General features: G+C 43.6%; 1 protein-coding gene across 1 annotated transcript; it reads right to left on the bottom strand.

Moving 5' to 3' along the window:
• Nucleotides 1–4,259: 4,259 nt before the first annotated feature.
• On the bottom strand, nucleotides 4,260–19,479 carry LOC110598903 (uncharacterized). Its single transcript, XM_078037740.1, has 4 exons — nucleotides 19,312–19,479; nucleotides 15,633–15,759; nucleotides 15,366–15,426; nucleotides 4,260–14,303 (listed from the first exon to the last, which is right to left on the bottom strand). The coding sequence occupies exons 1-4, from the start codon at nucleotides 19,312–19,314 to the stop codon at nucleotides 13,094–13,096; spliced, it is 1,401 nt and encodes a 466-aa protein (XP_077893866.1). The 5' UTR covers nucleotides 19,315–19,479; the 3' UTR covers nucleotides 4,260–13,093.
• Between the last annotated feature and the right edge of the window lie 761 nt (nucleotides 19,480–20,240).

The raw sequence follows: 20,240 nt of genomic DNA, 5'->3' as shown, positions 1-20,240 counted from the left end.
GGGAGTCCAGCTGCTTCCGGTCCTCTTTTCCAGTGGTCCCTCTCTCCTTGCCCACGCAGCACCAGAGCAGGGTTCCCTGACTCCGGCCCTTCGCAGTCGGGTCTCCTAGCTTCCCCCAGCCCACCCCAGGGCTCCTGCGTGGCTCTGTCACGCTGGTTCCTCTGCTGGGGCTACTGTGTTAGTTGATTTTCCAGACAAAATGCCTGAGATAATTCACTGATAAAGAGAAAACATTTATTTTATTATTATTTTTTTATGGTACTAGGGATGAACCCAGGGCCTCATATGCTAGACAAGTGCTCTGCCACTGAGTCACATCCCTCTCCCTAACTGGAGCACAATTGGAGGTTCCAGCAAAGGCAGGGAGCACACAGAGTAGAAAACGACTCACCCCATGGTCAGGAAGCAAGACAGGAAAGGACTGGATGGACCAGGGTCCCCAAATCCTCTTGGGGACACATTCCCAGTGATCTGAGAACCTCCAACAAGGCCTCACCTCCTGAAGGCTCCACCGTCTCCCATCCTGGCACTGTCCTGGGTCCAAGCCTTTACACCTGGGCCTGGAGGGGACACGTCCACACCTTAGAAGAGGCCCCATGGCTCCGGGCACTTCGGACCTCCTGCCGACCTTTCCAAGCTCATCAGAGCACCTCCTCCCCCTCGGCCCCTGACCAGGGGGGTCTCACAGCCTGCAACCCTCCCCCCATTATTTTCCAAACTGTGTTTGCTGAATATGTACCATAGGTAAGGAAACTGTAGGTGCTGTGAACACAACAGGGCTCCCAGGGGATGCTGAGAGATAAAGATGGTTACTCCATTCTTCAGGTGAGCAGGGAGCATCAAGGAGGGCAAGCAACCGCCCTGGGCCTCGCACTGTGAGTGCTGGTGTTGAGAATTAAACAGTCTTCTGAGGTGAGATGTGAGTGGTCCCCCAAAAGCTTATGTGTGAGACATGCGAGAATTTTCAGAGATGAGATGATCAGCTTATGAGAGGTGTAACCTGATCAGTGGATTAATCCACCAATGTGGATTCATTGTGTGGTAACTGTAGACAGGTAGGTATGGCTGAAGGTGGTAGGTCACTGGGGGTGTGCCTTTGGATTTATATCCAGGGTGAGACCACGTGTGATTTCTCCCTTGAAACTCCAAAGAAAGTAGGAATGTCTTAAACTTTCTTATTGAAACACTGAGGTGAGAACAGACAAAGCTCTGTGTTTCAGTTAGATAGTAATTTAGTGGGAAAGGGGGTATATTCAGTAGTCACAAGAAGGGGACTTTATCTTTTGGTTAATACTTTTTAATTACATGATTGTAATTGTACAATTTCCACTATTCAGTATTTTGGACAAATCCAGGATTTTGGAATGCAATAATATGTATCAAATTACTTATGTGTGCAAAGCTTCTAGGCCATATGCAGCTCTGACCTAAAAATACCTTCAGGAAAATAAGTATTCAACAGTTCTCCCAGCTTTAAAGAATATTAGAAATATACATTCTTAAAAAAATCAACACAAAGATGGACTAAATACTGATTAATCAGTTACATTTTGAAACTTTTAATCATCTATATGTGAATGCATGTCAGCTAAGTCTGCAAATTATTAGTATAAAGCTGCAGCGTGGCCTGGGGCTGTGGCTCACTGGGTTTGATCCTTGGCACCACATAAATAAATAAATAAATAAATAAATAAAATAAAGATACTGTGTCCATCTACAACTAAAATATATATATATATATATATATATATATATATATATATATATATATATATATATATATTTTTTTTTTTTTTTAAAGGCTGCAGCACTCTATCCCACAGCTCTGCTGGGTGATAAGGAGTATAGGAAAGTCCTAGACACATCCGTGTAAGGGTGTGGGAAAATCCCAATGTCTTTTGGAAGCACAGCTGGAAGACTGTTTCCGTGACCCACAAAGCCCCAAAGTCCATTTTGCTGTCCTCAGGTCTCACTTGTGCAAAATCAGACTTCAGCACCTGTTAAGGTAGAGAGGAAATGTAGAGGTTTGTGTCTTACTAAAGAACAAAGTGTGACAGTCAAGCCAACCAAGGTGACTCCATTTTGCTTAGTGACTCCATCCTATAAAACAGCCATGCCAGGTAGACCATGACTGGGGCAAGATGTTCTTTCCTTTTGCTATAGAAACCCTTAAGAACACGGAACTACCTAATGGGGCACTGTTTCTGTAACTAGGGTAACGGGCCTGTGTTTCTGGAACTGGGGTGACTGGGCTAACTCTGATTGGCTAAGCGTCCCTCCTCCTGACTGCACTCTCCCGCTTCTGTAACCTGGCTGGCTGGCATTGGCTGGACCTCAAATGTCCCTTTTGTGGTTTTCAGGCTTATAAGGAGCGTCCTGGCCATTGTTCGGGGCTGATCGGGGGAACAGTTTGATGTTCTGGTCAGCCACCACCCGCGTGCTTCAATAAGGGCTTGATTCGATTTATACGTGAGTGGCCTGGAAGTCAGCTTATGAAACCCCGGGACGAAGCTTTAACTATGACAAAAGCAAATGTTTCGTCCGTGTCCTCAGGCACGACTGATTCTCTTCACAGTGTAGGTGTGATTCCACGACTGTCAGCTTCTCTTTAATCATCCTTCGCCTTCTCCCCAAAGTTTCCTTCTAAAGAAAGTGAGGCACAGGGACCTCAGGGCCTTCCTACACCCTCACACTCCACAGTGATGGACTCTCTGTGTGATATGCAAATGTGTCACCAGTGTCCTTGGCATTGTCACAAGTACCATAAGTTAGTGTTTTCATGCAGTTTTAGAAAAGTGGCAGCCATTTGTCAGATTTTCATATCACACCATCAACTACTATTGGGAGCACTGAGGCAAGGATACTATTCTTACAATTTAAGAAAATACCTCGTCAAGACTGATGCAGGAGGATCTTGAGTTCAAAGCCAGCCTCAGCAATAACAAGCAACTCAGTGAGCCCCGTCTCTAAATAAAATACAAAATAGGGCTGGGGATGGGGCTCAGTGGTTGAGGGCCCCTGAGTTTAATCCCTGGAACCAAAAAAAAAAAAAAAAGTCATGATTTAGGATTCAACTTAATGGTTTTTTTGATTTTATTTGATGTGGAAAATCAATAAACATTTAATAAAAACAATATTCTTAAAATTTTTTCCTCCTTCACTTCAAATTGTCACCCCCCCCCACCCCAAGTCACACATGCGTCTCCGACCCACATTGCCCAACCCACCTCTGACGGGTTACCTTGACCTTCTTTATTCCCAGCTCTAGTCTTGGCGCTGAAGGTCCCCTCCTCCTGGATGCTCTCTCCATGACCAGCTTCTTTGCCTTCTTAGCCCACAGCTCCAAGTCCCCAAGGTCCCCACCCTGAACCCCTCTTTAACGCACCTCCTCAGCCCCACCCATCAGTCTCCTTCATTGTCACATCTGTTCCTCTCTGAAGTTCTATTATGTGACTTGCTTATTAATACTTTTTGTGTCCCTGGCTCACCAGCTTCCCCTCTGGAATGTCCACTCCCTGGTACCTGGACACTTCTTTTGTTCTTGGCCCCATCCCCATGCCCTGGCACATACCTCCTGAATGGCTACTGGAGATTCCCAGGATGAGCCCATGGTGGGCTTCTTGGGAAGAGACCTGTAGAAGCCTCAGGCCCCAAGGAGATACCCATTTAGTCATAGAGATAGTCACACAGCCAACCCTGGGCAGGGTGGAGTACCAGAATGTTGAATTTGGGTCTTTTCCTGAATTGATCATGCAGTATGACATTCTTCCCAGTCAGCATTGTGATCAGGAAATGGTGAAGAACTGATGAGTCTGTGCTTACTATATTCAGTAAATTACATGACATTCTCAACACTTCTGTAGAAATCAGGCCTTGTTCGATCATTGTCCCCAGGTGAGGCTAATGGAAGTGCTCTGAGCACGTTCAATGCAGGGCTAAGCTGTGCTGTCCAGTAGATGAGGTGTGTTAAATGCATTTTTAACATGATGATGGGTTTGCGGGGGTGTGACCTGGTCCTATGGGAAGGAACTTCTGTCAACCTGTTACTCAGTCTTAATGACGTGGTGATCAGCACAGTGCCAATCTCAAGAGATTGTTTCATGAGTTCCATGCAAAGTTTCTATAGAACAACTCCCAGAGTAGAGTGAATGATCAGTAAACAGTGGTGCTCTTGATGTCAGAGTGCAGCTCGGAGCGGGGGGGGGGGGTTGGGTTCTGTGTCTCAAGAATTAGAAGAATGAAATCCATGGACACAATGGTGTGCACAAAGTAACAGGATTTATTAGAGCAATAGAAAGCAACCAAGCAGAGCTCCCTAAGGCGGAGGGATCCCCCAGAGTGGCTGCTGTCTGGGGGCTTCCATGGATCTACAGGGAAGCCAGCCCCCGGCCCAACCCTGGGTAAGGCACTCAGTGTCCACAAGTTCTTTGGTCCAAAGAGGTTACTGTGCCCCCCTTTTGATGGGGGTCCACGGTACCAGACCACAGAAGTCTCACTGTCAGTTTCTTCCCTTACAGGAGCTGTCTGACCTTGATGAGGCCGGCTGGTGTCTGTCCCAGCTGCTGGACAGAAGCCTAACTTGAAGGAGCCCGAGTTTCCTGCCTGTCCACTTGAACTCTTTTTCCTGCTTCAGAAGGAAATTAAAAGTTCTTTTGAAACAAACAAAAATGGAGACACTACATAGCAAACCTCCAGGACACAGCAAAAACAGTACCGAGCGGGAGGTTTGTACAGTGAAAGCCCAAATCAAAAATGGAGGGAGAACTCAGATGAACACCTGCTACTGCACCTTGAGGAAGTGGAAGAACTGAAGAATACAAAAACTCACTGAAACAGAGGCGGTTCTTCACCAAGGACTGACAGAAAAGGCACACCTTTTACTCAACATACTGCAGGAAGTCCTAGCCAGAGTCCTTAGGGAAGACAAAGATAAAGTGCATCCAATTTAGAAAAAAAAAAAAAAACAACACCAAAATGTCACTTTGCAGATGACACATAGAAAACCCAAAAGTAGCTGTTCATGGTGATAAACACCTGTAATCCCAGTGATTCAGGAGGCTGAGGCAGAAGGATCACAAGTTCAAGCCCCACCTTACCAATTTAGCAAAGCACTAAGCAATTTAGTGACACTCTGTCTCACTATATAAAATAAAAATGGATGGGGATAGTGCTCACAGTAAAGAATCCCTAGGTATAAAAAAAGAAGAAACAAAAACCCCAAACCACATATACACAAAAGACTACAACTAATAAATGAATTGAGCAAACATGCAGGATTCAAGATCAACACACAAAAACCATTTGGATTTCTGTATACTAATAGTAAATTACCTGAAATAAAAATTAAGAAAGCCATTTTATTAACAATATCTACAAGAAAATAAAGAACATATATCTAGGAATAATTTTCCAAAATGAAAATTATAAAACACTGATGAAAGAAATTGGGGAAGATACCAAAAAGTGAAAAGACATCTTGTGTCATCTTGAATCAGAAAAATCAATATTGTTTAAAAGTCCATGTTACTGGAAATGATTTACAAATTCAATGCTATTCAGATCAAAAGTCAATGGTAGGGCTGGGGATGTGGCTCAAGCGGTAGCACGCTCGCCTGGCATGCGTGCAGCCCGGGTTCAATCCTCAGCACCACTTACAGGCAAAGATGTTGTGTCTAAAAAAAAAAAAAGTCAATGGCATTTTTCACAGATCTAGAAAAAAACAATTTTAATATGTTTATGGTACTAGAAATAACATGAGTAGCTAGGGACATTTTGAGCAAAAAGTACAAAGCAGGAAGAGTAATGCTACCTCACTTCAAAACATACTAGAAAGCTATAGTAATCAAAAGAGCACGGCAGTGGCGCACAGAGACACACAGACCAATGAAAATCAACAGCCAACTGATTTATGAGGAAGGTGCTGAGAATCTGTACTGGAAATAGGCTGTCTTTTCAGCGCAGGTTAGTAGGAAAATTTGGATTTTCAATTCAAAATGAAGCTAGACCCCTTTTTCTCACAGTTATAAACATCAACTCAAAATGGAGTAAAGACTTAAATGTTAAGAGCTGGATCTAAAGCGTGAAAATGGGCTGGGTCATATGTCTGTGATCCCCGTGGCTCAGGAGGTGAGGCAGGAGGATCATGAGTTCAAAGCCAGCCTCAGCAATTTAGCGAAGCCCCAAGCAACTCAGTGAGGCCCTGTCTCTAAATAAAATCCAAAAAAGGGTTGAAGACATGGTTCTGTGGCTAAGTGCCCCTGAGTACAATTCCCAGTACAAAAAAAGAAGGGGTGGCGTGGAGTGAAAATCCAAGGAAAAATGCTTCAGGACACTGGAGGGGGCAAGCATTTTTTGGACAAAGAACCCAAAACACAGGAAATGAAGGTAAAAATAGAAAAATGGGATTGGTTAAAATTAAAAGCCTTTGTACAACAAATGAAACACTCAACATAGAGAATGTGAGAAAATACTGGTAATACACACACCTGGCAGGGAGATGAGATAAAGAATACCCAAGGAACTCCAAAACTCGATAGGCAAAAATAAACCCAATAAAAATGTGGTCAATACATCTAAGTAGCCATTTCTCAAAAGCTGACCTACACGTGGCCAAGGGTACATGAAAAAGTGTTCCACGTTACCAGTCGTCACAGAACTGCAGGTCCCCCTAGTAAGAATGGCTAATATAAAAAAGACAAGAGAGTAGGTGCTGGCAAGAATGTGGAGAACTGAGATCTTTCTAAACTTTTGGTAAGAAAGTAAATTGGCAAAGTCATTATGGGAAAAAGGGTGGAGGTGTTTCAAAAACTGAAAATAGAGAACTACCTATGTACCAGCAACCCCACTACTGCCTCCATATCCAAATGAAATGAGAATTCAGAAGACATTTCTACTACCATATTCCTCACAGCACTAGTCACAACAGCAAAGATATAGAAACAGATGAGTGGTAAGGCACATGTGGTACATGTTGCAATGGCAGACTATTCAGCCATTAAAGGAATGAAATCAGTGTTAGGGGATGCAGTTCAGTGGTAAAGCACTTGCTTAGCATGCAGGAGGTGCTGGGGAAAGAAGGAAAGACAGGAGAGAGAGGGAAGATAGAAAAGAGAAAGGAAGAAATTCATTCTGTCATTTCTAACAACATGGATTGAAATGGAGATTATGACACTGGGTGAAACAGGCAGGCACACTCAAGTGCTGCACAATGTTACTCATATATGGATTCTAAAAAAGCTGATCTTGGGCTGGGGCTGGGGTTCAGGGGTAGAGCGCTTGCTTAGCATGTGTGAGGCACTGGATTTGATTCTCAGCACCACACGTAAATTAAAAAAAAAAATCAATTGACAACTAAACAATATTAAAAAAAAAAAGATGATCTCATAGAAATTGACACGAAAGTGGAGGCCACCAAAGGTTGGGGATGTTAGTGGGCAAGGGGAGAGACTGACCAACAGGCACTAAGGCAGAGATGAGCAAGAAGCCTTAGGGATGCTGTATGCACAGTGTAGTAATTGCTGAAAATGATCACACACTGTACATTTCAAAAAATCTAGAAGTAAGGATACTGAAAGGTTTCACCACAAACATAAAAAACCTGTAAGGGGAGAACATGTTTTAACCTGATTTTAATATGACACAGTGTGTACACATTGGGACATTACATTACCCCATTCATGTGTATAATTTTTATGGTTTTGTGCACCCCACATAAAATTTTAAAAAGCAAAAGCAAAATACATTTGAAACAAGCCAAAAAAGAAAAAAATAAATTTTAAAAGACATCCTGAAGATGCTGAAGTCTCTTTGGCTTAGTGAAACCAATAGTGTGAATCATCTTAACTGGCTTTTCATATATAAATAGGACTTTACATAGTTTAAAAAAGGTTTAACTCTCTTATGTTTGATTCTAATACTGTGGTTTTACTTGGAACTAAATAATTTTATTTTGGTATGCAATAACTAAATGTAGGTTCTTTTAAAAAATATTAGTTGTAGATGGACACACAATATATGTGTGTTTAACAACTAAACAATATTAAAAAAAATTACTTTTATGTGGTGCTGAGGATTGAACCCAGTACCTCACACATGTGAGGCAAGTGCTTCACCACTTACAGCCCCAGCCACAGCTCTAAATATAGGTTCTCTCTTTTCATTTCTGCTAAATAATTCTAATCAATCACCAAGCAAATGGACACCTTTGGTGCACCAACATGAAGGTCAAATAAAATGGAATTTGAAATTAAAAAAGCTATGTAAATCAGCAAAAAGTTACAAGTTCTAACAGTCCTGGTCTTTGCTACTTGTTTTTTAACTCTTCCATGGCCTCACTAAAAGTCTCTTAGTCATCAAACTGTGGTCTGCAGGCCAAATCTAGACATCTGATTTTGCAAGGCTCTTGAAGTAATAATTTTTTTTCCTGGGTACTGGGGATTGAACTCAGGGGCACTGGGCCACTGAGCCACATCCCCAGCCCTATTTTGTATTTTATTTAGAGATAGGGTCTCACTGAGTTGCTTCGTGCCTGGCTTTTTGCTGAGGCTGGCTTTGAACTTGCAACCCTCCTCCTGTCTCAGCCTTCAGAGCCACTGGGATTACAGGTGTGCACCTCCGTGCCTGGCAATATTTCTTTCTTTTCTTGGTGGAGATGTGGATCAAACCCAAGTCCTCATACATGCTAGGAAAGTGCACTACCACTGAGCCACATCCCCAGTCCAAAGATGATATTTTTCAATGTATAAGTTGTTTGAATCACTGAGGAAGCTCTAAAAATCATGTATAGAAATCATGTCGAGGAAACTGGACACCAAAAAGTGAAAAATTTATAAGCTGGTGTGGAGGCAAACACTCAGCTGCTTGGGAGACTGAACCAGGAGGATCTCAAGTTCAAAGCCAGCCTCAGCAACTTATTGAGGCCCTAAGCAACTTGGTGAGACCCCGTCTCAAAATAAAAAGGTCTGGGTATGTGCCTCAATGGTTAAACATCCCTGGGGGTTCAGTTTTTGGTACCAAAAAAAATGTGAAAAATACAAAATTGATGTAAAAAGTCTTTTGTCCCCCACAAACAAATGTGTATATATGTATATACATATATATTTGTGTGTGTGTATATATATATATATATATATATATGTAAAAACCTGTTACATGAGACCAATATGAAAATCCCAACAATAAAAACTAATTTTTCATTGGTCTACTAACCATAGTTTTTTTAAAACTACATAGAATTTAAAATTCATCCATTATTACCTAAATAAAACTTGCATAAGTATGTCACCACAAACTTTATTTTCATGAATAAAAATTAGACAAACATGAAAAAAATTCTACATTAAGAATGAGCTTGGGGGGGCTGGGGATGTGGCTCAAGCGGTAGCGTGCTCGCCTGGCATGCGTGCGGCCCGGGTTCGATACTCAGCACCACATACCAACAAAGATGTTGTGTCCGCCAAGAACTAAAAAATAAATATTAAAAAAATTCTCTCTCTCTCTCGCTCTCTCTTAAAAAAAAAAAAAAAAAGAATGAGCTTGGGGATGGGATTGTGGCTCAGCAGTAGAGCGCTTGCCTAGCACGGGCGGGACCCAGGTTGGATCCTCAACACCATTGTGTTGTGTCCATCTACACCTAAAAAATGTTAAAAAAAGAGAGAGCTATTGGTTGCAATGGCTCATGTCTGTAATCCCAACGATTTGGAAGGCCACGGAAGGAGGAGCACAAGTTCAAGGCTAGCCAGCCCAGCCTCAGCAACTTAGTGAAGCCCTAAGAAACTTAGCAACACCCTGTCTCAAAATAAGGGTTACGGGCTGGGGCTGTAGCTCACAGGTAGAGCACTTGTCTACCATATACGTGAGGCACTGGGTTCAATCCTTAGTACCACATAAAAATAAATAAAGATATTTTATCTATCTACAACAACAATAACAACAACAACAACAACAAACGGTTAAAAATGGCTGGGGATGGTAAAGCATCCCTGGATCCAATTTCCAGGAACACCACCCCTGCTACCACCAACCACAACAAAAAAGAAGAGTGAGCCTCCTTGTAGGCCACACTACCAGGGATGACCAGGGCCTTCTGTGGTCTTCACAATTTGCCTCAGGTTTCCAAAGTCTGGGGCAGAGCGGGCATTCTTCCAGAGGCCTGGGAGTCAGGAACTCTGTGTTTGGGAATACAGCTGGTCCTAACTATGTGGTCAGGCCCTCGGACAGGAAACCACCTCCAGGCTTGGGATCCTGCCCCAAAGTCATGTGCTCACCTATGGAAGCCCGAGCACCAGGCACAATGTTCTTGGCTGTCTGAAGAAACTGCTGTCTGTGAAGTATCTGGGGTGCTGAACTCTGGAAGAAACCTTTCCTCAGTCATTCAGGACTCCCTACCCTTCAGGTGAGCTCAGCAGCTCCAATCACCATCTCTTCAAGACACAGAATGCTCCGCCTCGTCACACTGCAATCAACCCACTTTGTTCACATCAGATCCCTGTGTGGGAGGACGCACAGCCCAGATGGAGGCAGAGGCTTTCATCAGTGCATGAGCTAGGGAAGAAACTGCAGGGCCAGTTTATCAGGACACCAGGACCCTTTTCTTCTTCTTCTTTTTTTTTTTTTTAATTTTAATATTTATTTTTTAGTTATCGGCGGACACAACATCTTTGTTTGTACGTGGTGCTGAGGATTGAATCCGGGCCGCACGCATGCCAGGCGAGCACGCTACCACTTGAGCCACATCCTCAGCCCCCCCTTTTCTTCTTGAGGAGTGACGTGGCCACACAGGTTTCCCAGGGCCGTGGGCACTATGCCAGTGTCTGTGTCAAATCTGAGTTTTTTGCAGCCTCCTGTTGCCATAGTGGCACAACAGAGTTCAGAGATGACAGCTATAACCTCCCCTAGAGCCTGGTCTCCTATGGCCATGCTAAGGGCAGCCCCACAGTCCACAAGGTAACGAGGATGAATGTCCAGCAATGCCTCCAGCTGGGATATCAAGATCTCTTGGTGGACAATATGGGTATTCTGGTTGCCTGACTCTCACCTGTCATATCCCCAAGACACACACACTAGACAAGAGTCACACCACCATGGCAGTGGCCACTCTAGGGAACTCAGCTGTGGCTCCCCCATGCCAACACCACAATCCATGTCAGGGAGAATCACCACAATGAAGCTGCTCCCAGCAGACATGGGAACAGTGGAAAGGGCCGCTCAGCCTCTGGCTCTCACCATTCCAGAGGCAGCACCCTCTCGGCAGTGGAGAGCAGCCAACTTCACCCAGGTCAGTGTCAGCCCAAGCTAGAGCCAAAGAAAGAGGGCGGGAGCACAGGGTCCTCACAGTTGGTTGGCCCTCATCACCTGGGCCCAAGGGAACCCTCAACCACCTGTAGTCACTGACACTCAGAATGTGGCCTCTTCTACCTTACCCTCAGTTGGTTCCTGGAGAAGTCCACACTCATTAAAGGAGACACAGTCTCCTGGTTAGCCAGAGTACAGTGTGTTGTGTGTTCTAACCCACCGTTGAAGCTCTTTGGTTAAAGGCTGAACGTCCACTTGGAGTTCACAAGTTGCACCGTCACCCCTTTTCCACTAAGAGCATTCCAACTCTGTATGGAACCACTGCCTCCTGATGGAAACAGAACAATATCAACTCCTCTCATTTTGCATCTAGCCTCACAACCCCAGAGCTTTCTTATTCACCTTGTTGTTTAAGAGAGTTTGGTGGGACAAAGCCTCACCTCTATTTCATGTGAGGCCAAAGGTAGTTAATAGACTCCTGGATGCTGCAGTCGGCAGAGGCAGAGACGACTCAGACCAGAGTCCCAGCGCCTGGTTCAGAGCTATACACTCTCATCCCTCCAGAGTGAGCAGGCTTTGGAACTGAGGTGGCAGAGATATTTATAAAACATGACCATGCCCTTCACAGCTTACATTCAGTTGAGAAAATAAACCCTACCCTTATAAATCAGAAAGGCTGAGCACCTGATGAGCCCACATATTTATAATTAGCACATTTCCTTCAGTTAATGCATTTTCTCAAGTATTCCAAACAAATTATTTTGCATCAAGATCTTTATATGAAATACTATATTAAATCCTATAGGTTTCAGTAATAAGGACTTTTCAGAAGATTTTAAAAACATTTTTTATAAATGACAAATTTCTTATATTTTTCACATGCACAAGCTTTTGATTCAGTGCAAATACTTATACATGAGTCTACTGAAGGCTTCTATACATCTTTTCTATTCCAGTTTCTCTCCATTCCATGTTCATTTATATGTGCATAATGAACCAAGATGACCGAAGGCATTCCCATATGCTATCCATTAATACAAATTCTCTCCAGTGTCCACTCTCATGATTGACAGAAATGACTTCATGTGCTAATGAAGTCTTTCCACATTCCTGAGTCAGGGTTACTTTCCAATGAATGTTTAACTGGAAGAAATAAAGGCTTTTTCATTTTTTTCTTTCTTTCTTCTTTTTTTTTGGGGGGGGGTGCAGTGGGTCGAATCCAGGGGCACATTACCACTGAGCCACATTCCCAGCCCTTTTGATTTTTTTCTTTTGAAACAGGGTCTTGCTAAGTTGCTTAGGGCCTTGCTAAATTGCTGCGGCTGGCTCTGAACTAGTGATCCTCCTGCCTCCGCCTCCCAAGTCAGTGGAATTATAGGCATGCCTGATTTCATATTCCCTACACAGAGAGTGTTTCTTTCCAGTGTGAGTTCTTTGATGTCTGAGAACATGACTGGATTGACTGAAGGGTTCTCCATATTCATACATATATAGTTCTTTGATGATTTGAAGGGAAAAGGAAAAACTGAAGGCCTTCCCATGTTGCATAAAAACAGAGGGCTTCTCTCCAATGTGAGTTCCTCCATGGTTTCAAAAGGAACTTCAAACTAAAACTTTCCACACTGCTTATAAATATAGGGTTTGTCTAGTGTGAGTGCATGCATGGTATTAAAAGGAATTGGAACGACTAAAGGCTCTTCTGTACTGCATCCATTCATAGGGTTTCTCTGAGGTATGAATTCTTTTATGCTGTTGAAGGGAACTGAGACAAGTGCATGTTTTCCCACCGTTCACAGTGTTTCTATCCAGTGTGAATTCTTTTATGAATTTTAAGGTAACTGAAGGTCCTGAATGCTTTGCCACAATATTCACATCCATATGGCCTCTCTCCAGTGTGAGTCCTTTTATGTCTGTGACAGGAACTAGAAGTAGCAAAAGCTTTCCCACAATCCTTACAGACATAGGGTTTCTCTCCACTATGAGTTCTTTTATGTCTGAGACAGGAACTAGGGTCACTGAAGGCTCTCCCACATTCCTTACATACGTATGGTTTCTCTCCAGTGTGTGTTCTTTTATGTCTGCGACAGGAACTAGGGTCATTGAAGGATTTCCCACAATCCTTACATATATATGGCTTCTCTCCGGTGTGAGTTCTTTGATGTGTAAGAATATGATTGGATTGACGAAATTCTTTCCCACATTCCTTGCACACATAGGGCTTGTCTCCGTTGTATGCTCCTTCATGAACTTCAGTGCAACAGGAAGAACTTAAGGCTTCTCCATACTCCTTGCCTACTGAGGGTTTCTCTCTAGTGTGAAATCTTTTATGATTTTGAAAGGAACTAGAAATATTAAAGGTTTTCCCACACTGTTTACACACATAAAGTTTCTGTCTACGGTGAGTTTGTTCATGTCTTCGCAAGTATTTTAAAGAAAAGAAGGCTTTTCCACATTGCTTACATACATAGGGTTTCTTTCCACTATGAGCTTGCTCATGTCTTTCAAAGCTCCTGAAACAACTGAAGCCTTTCCCACATTGCTTGCATCCATAGCGTTTTCTGCCACCACGAATCCCTTCATGGTGTGCAGGGCTACTGTGATCAGTGAAAGATTTACCACATTGCATAGATGCATATTCTTTTTCTTCATTCTGGATTTTTTCACGTATTTGAAGGGAACTAGAACGAGTTAAGATCCTCCCATGTTGCTTGTGTTCTATAATGTGGGACGTTCCATGCTTCTGATGATAACTGATGGCTTTGCCAGGATTCTGACACCTGTACTGTTTCTCTCCATGTTCCTGATACTCATATGGTTTGTGTCCAGCATGAGATCTGAGGAGCACATTTTGTGATGAATCACCAATAAGGACTTCTCCACATTCATAGCTTTCACTTGGTTTTACTTTAGAAAGAGGTGCACTATTCTCAATACAGTTTGGAGTTTGACTCAAGATTTCTTCATATCCACTACCTTCTTTACATTCACTAAGTCTCCTTAACACTTGACTTCTGGAAAAAAATGAGAAGCATATTATTAAGGTTTTAATCGTTTTCTTTTTTAATATATATTTTTTTAGGTGTAGATGGACACAACACAATGCCTTTATTTTTATGTGGTACTGAGGATCGAACCCGGGTCCTGCCCACGCTAGGCGAGCGCTCTACTTCTGAGCCACAATCCCAGCCCCAAGGTTTTAATTCTTAATGACTTACAAAGAGAAACACTGGTTTTATGGCTTGTACAAATTTTTGAACATGAAATGATTTTATGCTCTGCAGGATGGATCAAAGACAGATATTATCAAGACAGTGTTTCTGTGTTTGTTTTGCTTTGGATACTATGGATTGAACCCAGGAGCTCTTTATCACTGAGCTACATCCCCAGACTTTTTTATTTCTTATTTTGAGACACAGTCTAAGTTGCTGAGGGCTTCACTAAATTGCTGAGGCTGCCTCAAACTTGTGATCATCCCATCTCATTCCCCCAAGTAGCAGGAATTATCACTATGCCTGGCAAAACAATGATACTATTATCAAAGTATTAATATTGTTTCCAACTACACTATTTGACAAATACTGTATATAGTATTATATGTACAATGTGATATACAATAATATATTCAATTTAAGTACAGTTGAATACTCCTATGTGAGAGGATAGGGATCAAAAGCATTTGGATTTTGAAATATTTTTCATATATATAATGAGATAGCCTGGGTGTTAGTCTAAACACAAAACTCAATTTTGTATCATAAACACCTTATTTCCAAACCCTAAATTTTTAAAATTACATTTTTGATAATTTTGTGCACTGAAGTCTCTCTGTGTGTAGCCATCAGAAAAGTGCCACATAAGACATTATATTAGTGATCAAGATGTTTTCATTTTTGGAACACTTTGGATTTCTGATATTCTGATTAAGGTCATTAATCTTTTCAAGTTTAGAGAAAATTTCCTTAGATCAGATCAACTTGAAGCTGGGTTTATTTGCATTGTTTGCTTGTTTTAAAAATTTCCTGTCATCCCAAAATTCTTGAGTGACATGGCTTTCTCCTTTGAGTATAGATTACCTTAGATTTCTGCTTAGATTTTTGTACACACCTTCCTTGGTCTGGTTGTCGCTTCCTTTTCCTAAAATGCAGACCCAGAAAATCAGTATGAATAATTAAACAATATAGAAAAATGACTGCATTCTAGCTAGGTTCCTGGTGTTTCGTGACCATGCTTGGTATAATCACCAAACATTCCCTTTCCATATTTCATGTATAGAGGAAACATTATGAGGAAGAAACTTTTTTTCTTGATTAAATAAATAAGGGAAATGATGTCATTCTTACCTAGAAAGGCCAGGCTCCTGAAGGTTTCCAACATCACTTCTTTGTAGAGCTTCTTCTGGGAAAGATCCAGCAAAGCCCACTCATCTCGGGTGAAGTTCACAGCCACATCCTCAAAGGTCACCGACTCCTAAATTATCCCACATATATTTCCAAGAGGAAGAGTAAGACTCAGTACCAGAGATAGGAAATCATTTCATTAAAAGCCAACACGATGCTGTGTGCCTCTACACTCACTCCATGTTTTGTCATCACCTTGAATGTCCCGTTCACACTCACATCCTCTTACAGCAGTTCTGATACTAGTCTGGAACTGTTTACACAACAGCAGAACAGTAACACACATGGTGCTCCTGGGTCACACCAACATCTTGCTGTGCAATAGGGTTTGTAATGCCGCTCAGAACAAAGTCTTAATATTGAGTGTACCCAAGACAGTAAGTACCACCTGTCTTGAGACAAATCTAACTTACGCTGGTTCTCAGAACTGCTCCTGGATGAACCTCACCAGCCTAACTGGAGAGAAGGGCTTAGGGTTTCCAAAGATTGTGCTCTTAGTTCATAATCTGTTGGTCTCCCTGAATGTTTACAATATTCTGAATGGTCATCAGCCCCCAAAATACACTCTGGATAACGAATCTCTAATGAGCTGCTCTGACAGACACAATTTAATATCACTTGTCACAACTTGTTTCTTTGGGAATGGAGCACATCCTCTCCTACTACACTAAGAGACAATATTTGCAAGCTTGCACTTTTTTTTTCACAGACCAAACTTAAACAAATACTAAATAAAATTCATGAATAGGGAAAGAGCACAATGTCACCTCTCCCACATATCAAATATACAACTAAAATGACAAGCCAGAAAAGATGGGAAGCTTATACAAAAACCCAGAACAACAAAAATGTTACAAATATGGTACTTATTCATCCAAATATTATCAAATTATTTTTAATGGAAATAATCTGCATACATCACTTGGAAGACTGCGTAGAGAAAAAAGGAAGACTCAACTTTGTGTTCTCTCCAAGAAAAACTATTATATAGATAAACATAGAGAGAGGGGAAATTGGGGGGAATATTGTTCAAGATTATAAAATTTAATTAAATAGGACAAGTTATTTCACAACCTCTATTAAATAATGTAGTTATAGTAAGTAACATTGTATTATGCCAGCCTGTAAACCCAGTGGCTCAGGAGGCTGAGGCAGGTGGATATGAGTTCAAAGTCAGCCTCAGCAACTTATCAAGGCCCTAAGCAAATCAGTGAGATCCTGACCCTAAATAAAATACAAAAAAGGGCTGGGGATGTGGCTCAGTGGTTAAGTGTTCAGAGCTGCTGGGATTAAGGTGTGCCCCCACACCCAACTCACTGCTTTGTTCTGTTTTTGCAGGACTAGGGATTGAACCCGTGGCATGCTACCTCCAGCTATGTCCCCAGCCCCCCTCCCTTTTTCAAAATATTGAGACTGGCCTAGACTTGTGATCTTCTGGCTTCAGCCTCCTGAGTTGCTTGGGTTGCAGGCATGCACCAACACACCCAGCTCCAAAGCTATTTTGTAGAAACAAGAATCTACAAATGAAACAAAAGAGAAGCAGCTCAGAGAAGTAAACTGCTTCACCCATAGTTCCCAAGGAGATCTTTACTCAGAGGTCAAACACATCCCTAAGCTTACAGAACACTGTCACTTTGCAGATGCAGCCTAGGTGTTCACAGGCAGGAAGTGAGGAAGAGAAATCTGAATAGCCAGAAAACTAAATCCTGGGACCTCCACACACCTGACTTTCCACTCTTCCCACTACGGAAAGGATCCCTTGTGCACAGGCTCAATTCTAGTGAGCACTTATCCAGAGTCATTTGAAGGTTGTGATCTGTAGTATCTTTTTCTGAAATTATCTGACACTAAATCTGTGGTGTTTGAACACCACCCAATTTTTCAGTACCAACTGAGTGTCAAACAATTCTTATACCACCTAGACTTAGAGTCCCTGCAAGTTCAGGCGTCAGTCCCAGCACACTGACCCCCCTGCAGATGTGAATACAAAGCAGGTGTTTGATTTGTGTGATCAACAGTCTCTATTTTGAACTGATAGAGGGATGGTAGCTTGAGTCAACTCCTGGGCACAAATTCAAGTACTGCCTAAAAGAGGTTGAGGATAAGCACCCAGAGATTCTCCTACTGCTCACGAAATTCCAAGGGTTTTAGGTTCTCTGTGCCAGAATTATGGACAAATACCAATTTTTTAAAAAAATTCGACCATACATCCAAATAAACTATAAACCCTAAAACACATAAAACTTTTCTCCAGCAGGAAGAACTCAAAGATATCTTCCAGACTGCCTCTGTCAGAAATTATACTATGACAAGACCAACTATGTAGTTGCAAAGGTTCAATTTCATGTAATCCTAGAAATCAGTGGTGATTAACAAACTCCAGCAGCCTAGTGCAATCAACGTCCTACTCATTGCACTAACCTGATGCTCCCTTTAGGTTACCTATGACAAAGGTGACCACACAGATTCCAAATACCCACTTTTTGCCTCAAAAATGATCAGCTCAAGTGATCGGTAAAAATCAGCAAACTTTCCCTAAAATTTCTCATTCCTCCAGGCCTGAAATCTTTGACCAACCATAAACCTGACCCAGCACAAAATCTCTCCTTTATAATCACCCAAAGAACAGGGGAACCTGAGGGGAAAACCTCCACCCTCCCTTCCTTGCCCACCTGGTTTCTACTCCCACAGGCTTCTCAAGGTTCTTTTCTTCCTAACCCGTAAGACGCTTACCATCTTACAGTTGGTTTTCCCTACTGCAAACTCCTTTCAAATGAAGTCATGTCCCATGTCACAAGGGGAGTAGTGTCAGGTGGATTCTGTGTCTCCCGAGTTCAAAGAATGAAATCCACGAACAATCGGAGAGTAGCAAGATTTATGTAAAGCAAAAAAGGCTGGCCTGTCTTCTAGGGGTTTTTATGGGCTTGATCTGTCCCTATAGGAATCTGGTGGGATGACATGTAAATATAGGATTTAGAAAGAGGGCTATCATTTCTATTTTGTCTTCTTTGGACAAAACTGGGGAGAGTAGTTTTCAAGCGTCTCTTAACATAAGGAGGGCTGAGGTTTGTTGCCTCAGGTGCTTCAGAGATTGTGCGGCTGATGCCTAGGGGTAGTTAAGGCGCTGTCCCCGAGGCCAGGACGAGCTGGGGTCAGCAGCTGGATTTCCCAGTCCCCTCCTCCTCCTCCCGTTCCCGGACCTCTCCCAGCTGCCTGTGGACGGACTAACTTTTTGTCAACTTCAGTCAGCGTTTCTAACAACGTCTGGAACGTATATAACAATGACACGGGGGGCACTCCCCTCCCAGCCAGTCCGCGGGACACCCTCGCCATCGAGCTTAGAACGCGGGGAGTCCCAGAGACGTGGGGGTCCCCGCCGGGTCCCCGACCCCCGCCGTCACCGCACAGCCTGGGGAGACGGGCCTGCGCCCCGCAGAGGGCTCAGGACCAGGTAAAGGTACCGCGCAGGTCCCCGCGGCCAGACCCGCCCCGCGGGACAGAAGGGACCAGGGGACCGAGGGCCGAGCGCGGTGCCAGGCACCTACGGAGCGGGTTTCGCTGGGCCCCAGTCAGAGCCAGGCCCTGTGCCCACGTCCGGGACGCCTGGGCCCCGCACACTCACCATCTCCCTGCTTCTGGGTGTCCTGCTGTCCACCTCACGGCTGCCGAAGTCAAAGGAGGTCACAAGGCCAAACAGGAAGAGCAACCTCGGGAGCCGGCAGGGTCCCAAAGATGGCGGAGCAGAACGGAAGGTCCCGCGGTTCGGAGCGGACCCGCCTCCCGCCGGCGCTCCTGATTGGACCGCTCTGCAGCCCCGCCCCGCCCCCCGGTAGGCTGTCAGTCAAAGACCCGCCCCGAGCGCGCCGCCTGAACCGAGCTGCAATCCCGTTCCCTCTCTGCCTGGAACGTCTGTGAGCTCCAACCAGAGCTCTCCCCAGGCCACACTTCTCCCAGGCCGCGACCAGCAGCTGCCCCAAGACGGTGCACAGAAGCACAACTTGCTCCTGGCTTTCCACGCGGCTCTGGCTGCTTCTTCAGTGGGCCCTTCTTGTTCCTCCTGGAAATGGGGCCACAGGTGTGCTCAGGGGATTCCAAACTCAGTGTCCCATGCAGACAACCCTGTTCTCAAGAAGGAGGGGTGCCTAGGGCAGGCCAGGACAGGCCTCACTGGAACCGAAGGAAGGGCCTGTTGTCACACCAGAGGACCCTGGGATAAGACAACTGACTTCCTGGTCAAGGCTTTCTCACTCCTATTTTCAGCGAAGAAAATAAGATGCCAATAAGAGATTAGCATCATTAAACCGGAGGGGGGCGGGTGAGGAGTGTCCTGGAACCATATGGCAGCAATATTCTGCGAAGAAATCAAGATGGAAGTGAAGGAAACATTTGGAGTGCCTCAGGCAAGAACACTGCTTTGTCTGGGGTCACAAGGAGAACCTGAACTCATAAAGTTAAACATATCCCCATATTTCAGAGCCATAATGGAACACCACTTGGTGTTGAGGAAGGTACACCTAAGGATTAAACTCTGGGAATTTAATGCCCTGATAT

Source organism: Ictidomys tridecemlineatus, chromosome 2 (genome assembly GCF_052094955.1).
Source record: "Ictidomys tridecemlineatus isolate mIctTri1 chromosome 2, mIctTri1.hap1, whole genome shotgun sequence".
Lineage (NCBI taxonomy): Eukaryota > Metazoa > Chordata > Mammalia > Rodentia > Sciuridae > Ictidomys > Ictidomys tridecemlineatus.
This window is presented reverse-complemented; position numbering and strand designations above follow the sequence as displayed.